Genomic DNA, 9,782 nt, shown 5'->3' with positions numbered 1-9,782 from the left:
ACTTAGTGAATTCCAGGTCAGCCTGGACTAGAGTGAGACCTTACCTGGGAAAATAAAAAACCCTAAAAGTTGGATAAGATAATTTAATTAACTATCAAGGAGCGTGACCGGAGATATCAGGGAGCAGAAAAAACACGTTTCTTTCTGGCAGGTGAACTCTTGCACCGCCTGTAACCCGACCCCCTCTAACTCCCGCCGCGCCTTTAAGAACGCAACCATGAAGTCATCCTCCACGCCACGGGCGGACTTTAGCAACGCCCCGGCCGTCCTTCCGGGCGGTCCCAATTGGCTGGTCAGCCCACGAGGCCCCGCCCCTTCTCCCAGCAGTCCGCCCCGGCGGCTACTGTCAATCGGTCCGGATGGGAGCGGTGATTGGCCCCGGAGCCGCCCTCCAGAAAGCCCTGGCGTAGGCTACGCACTCGGGGGAGGAGCTCGGCGCCGCGTCTGGAGTCGCCGCTGTCCGCGTCCGTCCGTCCGCCCGCGCGTCCGCCGGTCCTCCTGCAGCCTGCCTGCTGGGCAGGGCCGGCTCGGCCCGGTCATGGAGTCTTACGACATCATCGCCAACCAGCCGGTGGTCATCGACAACGTGAGGCCCGGCAGCCGGGGGGAGGGTAGGGGCGCCCTTCCCCTGGGGTCGATCTCACGCGGCTGCACAGGGAGGGAGGGAGGGAGGGACCCCCCGCCCGCCGGCGCTGTCCCCAGCTTCCTGCACGTTCGCCGCCCCCGCCGGCTCCTGAGATCCAAAGACCGGGCAGAAGGGACAGTTGTGGACAGAAAGACCACCAGACTCTTTTGCGGTGGCCTTGGGATCAACTTCCCGCCCGCGCCCGCGCATCTTCGGCCCCGAACCCTCCCTGAGCCAGGGAAGTCGGGGAGAGCTGGGTAGAGACCGGCAGACGGTGCATCCGTGCACTAGGCCCGTGGATGCCTCCGTCGAGTGGAGGCGCTAGGCAGGTTTCGACCCTGTCCCGATGGGTATCATTCGCTTCTGGTGAAGGTGGGCTTCCACCTTCACTATTTTTCATACTGCTGGTCTCGTCTTTTGGAGGTGTTTGGCCTGATGATCACAACACTTCCCAAGGGGTTGCACTCTAAGGCAAAAGCTGCAAGCTACTTTTTACCAGCCTAGTACCCACCTGATGACCTCCTTGCTCCTTTTAACCCTCTCTCCTTAAATGCCCCCCTGCGGAGCAAAAATCATCCTGCCAGCAGGGCAAGTGGAGAGTGTAAACCCACTCTTCCCAGAACAGAGAAGCAGTGTGGGGTAATTGTTTGGAAGCCTGAACAGAAAGTTGTCTGGTTTCCTGTGGCCTTGTCTTTTAACACTGGCTCTGCTGGCTTTAACTGTCTTAAGAAGACTTCTTATCCTAACCCTGACATGAGAAGGTACAGGCTAGGGTCAATTGCCATGCCCTGAGCTGATGCTTTTGGTGTGCAGGCACAAGCTTTGTTACTAGTGAAACACTTCCCTTTCTAGTTGCTAACTCCTCACACGTGAACGATGGGACCCCTTAGTAGCTGGCTTCTGGGGAGCACTTGTATGGCTCTCCTAAGTCATCACAGATATTTAACAAGGAAGCTAGATCTGGGCTTCGAGGTGTGTTTGTCAAACCAGCTGTACAGCAGGCTACCAAATGGACCAGGCTATATACTTCCCTTCGTGGTGGACAGATCTCATTGGTTTTTCAAGCAGCTTGAGTTCAGAGACACCTGCCTGGCCCATTTTGGACTCTCAACCCCTCCTCCAAAACTCAGGTGGTTATTTCAGCACTGCATGTGCAGAGGGTCATAAGGAGATTGGTGAGAAGGCTTAGAAGTTGTTTCCTTCACTGGAGATCCTAAGCCCTGCTTCCATGCTAGAGTTGGGACAAGGTTCCAGGGAAAGCACTTGAGGAAAGGTTTCCAACCCCCCCCCCACACACACACACACCCCAGCAGGCCCCATGTGTGGCCCATTTCTCCTGGTGAAGAGGAAGGGCTGTTGAAAAGGTCAACACTGAGGAGAAGCTTCTAGCTGATTTTGGAGAGTAGCTGGATTCCTCCTACTCAAAACTAGCCATGGCATTTGTAGAGGAGGATGTGCATCATGGTCTCTTGGGCTCTGCACTGTTGACCTTCCAAGCCAGGTAATTGTTGGCCATGTGGGTAGCCTGTACACTATAGGAGGGTTAATAGCCCTGGCCTCCACCCACTCTTCTCTCCCCACTTTACTTGCCAGACCCCGCTAAATGTTCCCAGGGTGGAAGAAGACACAAAATCTTCCCCAGTTTTGAGTCACTGATGTCCTTGTAATTGATCTTGTCCTCTGGGTGGGGTCTCTTGACTTCCTCCCTGGTTCACCTTGGTGGAGCTGCCAGCATCTCCCATGCAGAGTGCTGTGTGCATCTCCAGGTGAGTATCGGGAGCTAAGCATTGCTTTTCCTTGCAGGGTTCAGGAGTGATCAAGGCCGGCTTTGCAGGAGACCAGATTCCTAAATACTGTTTCCCAAACTAGTAAGTGTTGATGGAGCAGCAGTCCCCACCTCCCCAATTTGCGTCCAGGAGAATGTGGGCCCGGTGTCACGGCTATCTTTGAGGATAACTCCCTCCTCTACCTGTAAAGGGAAACACTAGGTTGGTGGCATTGAACTGAGAGCTCTGGAAAGACAAGTGCTGACTGTTTCTCTGTCAGCCTGGTGGAGGAGAGGCAGCCAGCATTGCCCTGGGGATGGGGTGTGGTGGCGGCAACAGGAATAAAAGAAACCTCTCTCAAGAGGCAGAGCAAAATGCCCAGAGAGAGTAAGGGTTGAATGTACTGCCTCCCCTTCATCCTTGGAAAGGTTATTTCTGACTGCTGTGGGATTTGGGTGCTGGGGATTGAATCCTTGGCCTCCAGAAACTAAGTACACGTTCTGAACTACACCCACAGCCCTGGGAAATGTTTTCATCAGAGCTTGCTTATATGCACATTCTAGGAAGTGGTGTGTCTGTTTCAGTGTAGGGGGTGGTGCTGGTGGTCACAGGTATAAAAGGGTAGTGCTGTCCCAGAGAGAGCCAGAAGTGCCTGGACCTCTCCAGCCTAAGTTTCTCAGGAGCACTTTAGAATCAGTGCCCTTTAGAGTGGGGCAGAGGGAGATCTGAGGTCTCCAGAGTATCTGGCTGTACCAAGAGCTGCAGACCTGGCTGGGTACAAGGCCAGTCTGGACACAGTGAAGGGTTTCCACCTTTGTTCTGGATCTCTGTGGGGTATCATGAAAGGCTGCTGGCGGTGTGTGGGGAACATAGTCACAGTGTAGAATTGCGGCTCATCAGATGTTCAGTTACCAAGAACAGGCCTCTGCCGGAAGACCTGGCAGTAGGAAAGGAGCACCATCAACCAATTGAGAGGGGTGCTCAAGGGCACCACTACCCGCTTCTGGGACTCTGATCCCTTCATCTGCCGATAAGAGCATGGGCTGAGTCACTGGCTGCAGAAGGCTGACCATCTGCCAGGACTGGGATCCTGGCATTCACACTCAGCCCTCCCTTGGAAGGCACCTGTTCTTCTGAGCCCATGCTGCTGCCCCACATCACATTGGCCAAGGCTCTGACCTTTGCCCCAGGCCACATTCTTGGCATCTTACAGGATGGCTACCCCTTGGAGCTTTGGGGTTTGACTTCACTTTTCCTGTTCAGTCATGCCCTCCTCACCCCCCTGACTTTCTATGTGCTTGCAGTGTTGGACGGCCTAAGCACATGAGAGTGATGGCTGGAGCCCTTGAAGGGGACCTCTTCATCGGACCGAAAGCAGAGGTAATAGTATGGGGCTTGCCTTTCCCTGAGTGTTGGTTTAAGAGTTAAAATCACCCAGATTTGATGGTTCTGAAGAGGACTGACGGGCCACCTCTTACCCTAGTAGTGGGTACTGCATACCCACATCACACCCTGAGGAGGAGCCAGTTTGAGGTATGGGGAGAGGAACCAGCCCAGTATTGGCAAGTGATGTGTAGGCACCCAGGGTGAGCACAGTCCTGGGTCTGGAAAGAAGAGGCCTGAGGGGGAGGGCAAACAAGGGGCTCCTGGGAGATGCGGTCAGTAGCAGCCTCGTTATGGGTAGAAGAAGCTGAGTGGTGCCCAGTGAGAAGGGACACAACTGGGAGCACAGCCTGTTACTGTGGGAGGCAGATGAGGGATGGCAGCATGGCTGGGATAAGAGACCAGAGCCCCAGCTGCACTCTGGAGGACCTACCGACCAGACAGCAGCTGGAGTAGTACAGAGGGAAGCCAGTGTGTGAGGAGAGAAGGGGGAAGTGTTGGCAGTGAGTGGGGAAGCCCCAAGAAGCACAGCCAGGGAAGAGGAGGGACTGTGGCATTGATGGGACACATTGCTTATGCTAGCTGAATGCTTAGAGCACCAGCACAGGGCAGGGGGCACCCAGCAGGCAGCTTCCAGGAAGGTGAGGAGCTTGGTGTGTCCGCTGCCCCTAGGAGCACCGAGGTCTGCTGGCCATCCGCTACCCCATGGAACACGGTGTGGTGCGGGACTGGAATGACATGGAGCGTATCTGGCAGTATGTCTACTCCAAGGACCAGCTGCAGACTTTCTCCGAGGAGGTGAGGCAGCCACCCTTCCACAAGGCTCACAGCTTTACTGGCTGTGCCCTCTCCCTCCACTGTTTCCTTCTTGCTTAGGCCTTCCCCATTCCCTGTCTGCAATCCCCCCTCCCCCCGCCGCGAGGTAGGGTCTCTCTCTAGCCCAGACTGACCTGGAATTCACTCAAGGCTGGTCAAGTGCTGGGATTAAATGTGTGCGCCACTACAACCATCCCTATCTGTGTTTTGATAGGTCTGCTACCTTTTCCTTGTGTGTCTGTGACAGTCAGGCACATTTTCCCAAGAGAAAGCAGGTCTTTTAGTAGAGTAACTGCCAGCAGATATGGAACACAGCCCTCAATAAAAGGCTGCAGCTAGCTCCATTTTTGGCTTTGGAAAGATCTTTTTAGGTTCTACTTGTCTTTGTGCATACCATGACTCCCCCATCTCTTCCCCCCCCCATCTCTTGTAGCATCCTGTTCTTCTAACAGAAGCCCCACTGAACCCCAGTAAGAACCGAGAGAAGGCAGCAGAGGTGTTCTTTGAGACCTTCAACGTGCCGGCCCTGTTTATTTCCATGCAGGCCGTGCTCAGCCTGTGAGTGCCTGAGTCCCAATCCTCCCTGTGGCTGTCCCTGCAGCACAACCCTTTGGTCCCCTCAATGGCTGTACTATTCCTTTAAGGAGTCTCATGTCCATTTTGTTAGATAAAATTTTACAAAGTAATATCCTTGGGTCTCTCCCAGGGGTGGGAGATCCTCATGCCTCAGTAGCTGAGGTGAAAGGATGTTGACCTGGTGGCAGGTATGCAACAGGACGCACAACAGGAGTGGTTTTAGACTCAGGGGATGGGGTCACTCATGCTGTCCCTATCTATGAGGGCTTCGCCATGCCACACTCCATCATGCGGGTGGACATTGCTGGCCGTGACGTCTCCCGCTATCTGCGGTTGCTGCTGCGCAAGGAAGGGGCTGACTTTCATACCTCAGCCGAGTTTGAAGTTGTCCGGACCATCAAAGAGGTGATAAGGAGCAGGGATGTGGACATACTGGGGAAGGGGTCTGGGCATGAAGTTAAGCCCTGGCTGCAGGAGTTCCTGCTGCAGCCTGCTGAGGGTGTTGCCCTGTCTCCCCTCCCCACCACAGCGAGCCTGCTATCTGTCCATCAACCCACAAAAGGATGAGGCTCTAGAAACAGAGAAGGTGCAGTACACTTTGCCTGATGGCAGTACACTTGATGTAAGTGGCCAGGCCTAGTTCTGGGGTGGCAGCTGATGCTGGCCTGGAGGAAGGGGAAGCCTGGCTTCCTGGAGCCTGTCTGCCTCAGTCCTGTCCTCCAAAGGTGGGGCCTGCACGCTTCCGGGCCCCTGAGCTGCTCTTCCAGCCGGACCTGGTGGGGGATGAAAGCGAGGGGCTCCACGAGGTGCTGGCCTTCGCCATCCACAAGTCTGACATGGACCTTCGCCGGACGCTGTTTTCCAACATTGTGCTGTCAGGGGGCTCAACACTTTTCAAAGGTACTGTGTGGGTAAGGTGGGGGATAAGACCAGAGACCAAAGATGACTGGTTCCTCAGAGACTGCCCATGTACTAGAACTGGTGACCTCACTGTTTCTGTAAATTTTTTGGTGGTACTTGGTGAGCTGGGGTCTTTTTCATTTAAGAAACTAGACTTAAAATCATGTCGTATGGTGGTACACACCCATAATCCCAACACTCAGGAGGTTGAGGTAGGCAGAAGGTTTGTAAACTCAAGGCCAGCCTGAATTACATAGTGAGAGCCTGTTTTAGGAAGAAAAAAAAATAATAATTGGATTAAATTTGACCCAACTTTTGACTTAGATGAGAACGTTCAGTGGAGTTTGTATGAGGAAGAGTGCGAGGGTCAGGTGAAATTACATGATTTGAGATTGCATCTCATGACACCCACAACCAGGGTGTTGGATTGTGGAGGAAGTGCTCACAGAGGGGTGGCAGCAGCTAGGGTTGAAGGTCAACTACAGCAAGGTCAGCTGTGGACCAGGCTGGGCTATCCTTGTGTTCACAGGCTTCGGAGACCGGTTATTGAGTGAAGTGAAGAAGCTTGCCCCAAAAGATGTTAAAATCAAGGTGAGATTGTACAGACCCCTGGAGCAGGGGTTGCTGGTCAGTGTTGACCTGGAGCAGGGGTGGGGGCCACCTCCAGGCCTCTCTGTCCCATCTCCACCCAGCCCTGCCCACTGCTGTCCCTCCGGCCCATCATGCCCTGTTGCCTTGGGTGGGAAGGTAATGGCTGTGTAGGGATACACACTTACACGCCCAATTGCTCCCTGTAGATCTCGGCCCCTCAGGAACGGCTATACTCCACGTGGATTGGGTGAGATAAGGCTCAAGGGGAGGGGTTGGAATACCATTCTGACTTAGACACTTGCCCCAGTCTTAGCATGGGCCAGGGAAAGTGGGAGGTGGGTGAATTTCTCTCAGGTAAGGGAATGGGAGTTCTGAAGGCCTGGAAAGCGCAGTTGGCCCAGCCCACAGGATCGCAAGAATAGAATCACTCCATCCTCACAGTGGTTCCATCCTGGCCTCATTGGACACTTTTAAGAAGATGTGGGTATCGAAAAAGGAATATGAAGAAGATGGCTCACGTGCTATTCATCGTAAAACCTTCTAGTGACCAAGGAAAGTGGACGTTTTGGGAGAGAGGGAAGAAAGGGGAGCCAGAGCCCTTGACCCCTTTTGGTCTGGGCTCACATTCTAGGCCTAGGGTCCCCTGCATGCCCTGATTGCAGACAGGTGGTGCAGCATTGCTCATCTGTCTTCCTCCCTCCCCTCCTGCACAGCACACAGATTTACAGTACTATTTAGCTGCATGGTTGGCAATTTCAAGCTGGAGCATTGATTGAGCCCTGTATTGGGTTGGTCTGGGTGTCCCTCACAGCAAGGCCACTTTGGCCTGTGGTTTCTTGCTCTAGGTCTTACAGCTCCAAGACAAGACATACAGGTGCCCCATTTGCTCTGACAGGCTCCCACCAGGCCAGAGTACCTGGATCCATGTGGGTCAGGCTAAAGGAGAGGCAGCTAGCATTCCTGCAACAGCAGTGAGGCACATACAGCACATCTCATGCCACCTCTTCCTGACCCTTCTGCACTCTGTTCTCCAGTATTGCTGGGCAGGTGCCCTGGGGAAGGGCTGGATCCAGTGCAGTCTTCCATCCCTGCGAAGGGTGTGGCCCAGGGTCAGTGTCAGCCATGGGCAGCCACAGCTCATGGTTTGTCACACTCTCCCCTTCAGAGCACTTAATTGACTTGCTGTTCCCTCTCTTTTATCCCAGTGCCCTGGATAGGAAAGGGTTAATGGTCTTCATTTGTTATTTGGGAGACCACTTAATCAGGAGTCTGACCCAGAGTGGAGAGGCATGTCCTTCTCATCTCCCTAAAGAAAGATCTTCATTGTGGCCAGGGCCCCACCTCCCTCTCTCAGATCCATACAATAACTTAACACAGTTGCCTGAAAAAACTTCTTTTTGTAATTCATTATAGTAATAATTATGGACAAGGCCCAGTGTGTGGCTCTGTTTCTTGTGGCTCTGTGTGCTCTTGTTTGCTCACCTGTCCCTGGGGACTTGGAGAGGCAGGCCCAGAGGGAACTCCACATGGTAGTAGCTCTAGCTCAGGAGCTTGACACTCAGTGGTTGACAAGGCAACATGGAACAGGAGGAGCAGATTCCCTGGGGGAGTCAAAGAGCAAGGGGCTGCCCTCCCTGGCCTGCTTGTGTGCTTCACACGCTCTCACCTGTTCTGCTTGAGCAGTGATACAGGCTGATCTGCTTAGGTCTGGGTGGGAAGGAAGGGCAAGACAGGGTTGGCTTGGGAGTGAGCCACACTCCCCAGGAAAAGGCAGAGGAGCAATCCAGAAGGGTGTAGGAGGCAACAGATCTGCTGAATAGGGAGAGGGTAAAGTACGTGAGCATCTTTGTGTTTGGGGCTGATGGTAAAGAAGATAGAGCTTTTGCCCCAACAAGCATTCAGGTCAGAAGTCATTTTGGTACAGATGATGGGGGCCAATAGCACCAGTACCTGAGCCAACAGGTGAGGCAGGCTGACTTGTAGGAGCAGAGAAGTCAGCTAGCAGTGAAGAAGGTTCCAAGCAGAGCTCATAGTTGAGATCCCTGGGATGGCAGAGCTGAAAAGGGAAGACTCAGAAGGAAAGTAGAATTGGTTTGTGGCTAAGTATAGCATAAACCAAAGAGGTCAGCTGAACCAACGCATGCGGGGAGAGGGTCTAGAGAAGGCTGTTAGCTGTGTCCTAGGGGACAGTTGGCTGGCCATGGAAGAATGGTGACTAGAGCCAGGTTGAAGCTGTTGGCCAAAGAGTACTGAGCAGCTGTATCTGCAGAGTGTTCTGTGGGGCCTTGAGTCTAGCACAGTCAGATTTTACACAGGAACCTTTGTTGAGGGAGCTGCAGACCAGCTCTTCCTGCAGGGTCCTGCTCATGGTACCACTGGCTTCCAGCCACTTAAGTTTGGAGCCTTATCACTGAACTCCCCTCTTAAGTTCTCCCATTATGTCAGTCACTGAGTCTGGTCTCCTGCAGAACCTCTCCCAACCACCCTTTTCCATAGAGCCACCACCAGCCTAGCTCATGACCACTGTTGCATTCTGTCCACTCAGTGTGTTTGCCCTCAGACCTAATGAGAAGAGGTGGGTAGTTACCCACCTTGTACTTCCAGTGTCAAGATCAAATCTGTAATGGATTATAAGCCATACAATAAAATGTTTATGAATCCTTACTGGTACAAGTGAGTAAATGCGAACCTGGAGGAAGAGGACAAAGCTCTCCCATCAGTAAGTTCCACTTAGTGTAGAACTCCACTGCCTGCTAAAGTAAAACTGATTTGGGATGTGGGGAAAATCTCTTCGATGAACCCACACTCTTGTATTTAACTCAGGCCCCTTGAAGCCTGTTCTATCCTGTTTTAAGCTTAAGTCCTGTCTTGCCAACCGTGCTTATGCTGTTCTCTGTAGGAATGGTCTCCTCCTCATATCTGTCAAAGTCCCATCCTCTAAAAGGCAAAGACCTATGTATCATCCTCCATCCACCTTCAGTAGGTATACCCTGGTTGAAGAGACAGGCTGTTCTTATTAGAGAAAAGATATAGGTAAGGAAGGTAAGCAGCTGGACTAAACCTTGTGGTGGTGGAAAAGATTAGGAGTATAACTGATGCAAGCACCAGAATTTGAATATATATAT

General features: G+C 53.0%; 1 protein-coding gene across 1 annotated transcript; it reads left to right on the top strand.

Annotated features, from left to right (window-relative positions):
* Positions 1–449: 449 nt before the first annotated feature.
* On the top strand, positions 450–9,321 carry Actr1b (actin related protein 1B). Its single transcript, XM_004669803.2, has 11 exons — positions 450–586; positions 2,429–2,493; positions 3,696–3,771; positions 4,447–4,572; positions 5,024–5,148; positions 5,355–5,571; positions 5,696–5,788; positions 5,892–6,066; positions 6,596–6,657; positions 6,864–6,904; positions 7,099–9,321. Exons 1-11 carry the CDS (start codon positions 539–541, stop codon positions 7,199–7,201), a joined length of 1,131 nt encoding a protein of 376 aa, XP_004669860.1. The 5' UTR covers positions 450–538; the 3' UTR covers positions 7,202–9,321.
* Positions 9,322–9,782: the final 461 nt, after the last annotated feature.

This window comes from Jaculus jaculus, chromosome 4 (assembly GCF_020740685.1).
Source record: "Jaculus jaculus isolate mJacJac1 chromosome 4, mJacJac1.mat.Y.cur, whole genome shotgun sequence".
NCBI lineage: Eukaryota > Metazoa > Chordata > Mammalia > Rodentia > Dipodidae > Jaculus > Jaculus jaculus.
The sequence above is the reverse complement of the archived record's forward strand: the minus strand, read 5'-3'. Positions and strand labels throughout refer to the sequence as shown.

What these genes read in the sequence shown, in the direction of transcription:
- Actr1b (XM_004669803.2), top strand. Translation starts at nt 539, where the DNA reads ATGGAGTCTTACGACATCATCGCCAACCAGCCGGTGGTCATCGACAAC. An exon ending in AGCCGGTGGTCATCGACAAC is followed by an intron (nt 587 to 2,428) that starts GTGAGGCCCGGC and finishes TTTTCCTTGCAG; the next exon opens with GGTTCAGGAGTGATCAAGGC. An exon ending in CTATACTCCACGTGGATTGG is followed by an intron (nt 6,905 to 7,098) that starts GTGAGATAAGGC and finishes CCATCCTCACAG; the next exon opens with TGGTTCCATCCTGGCCTCAT.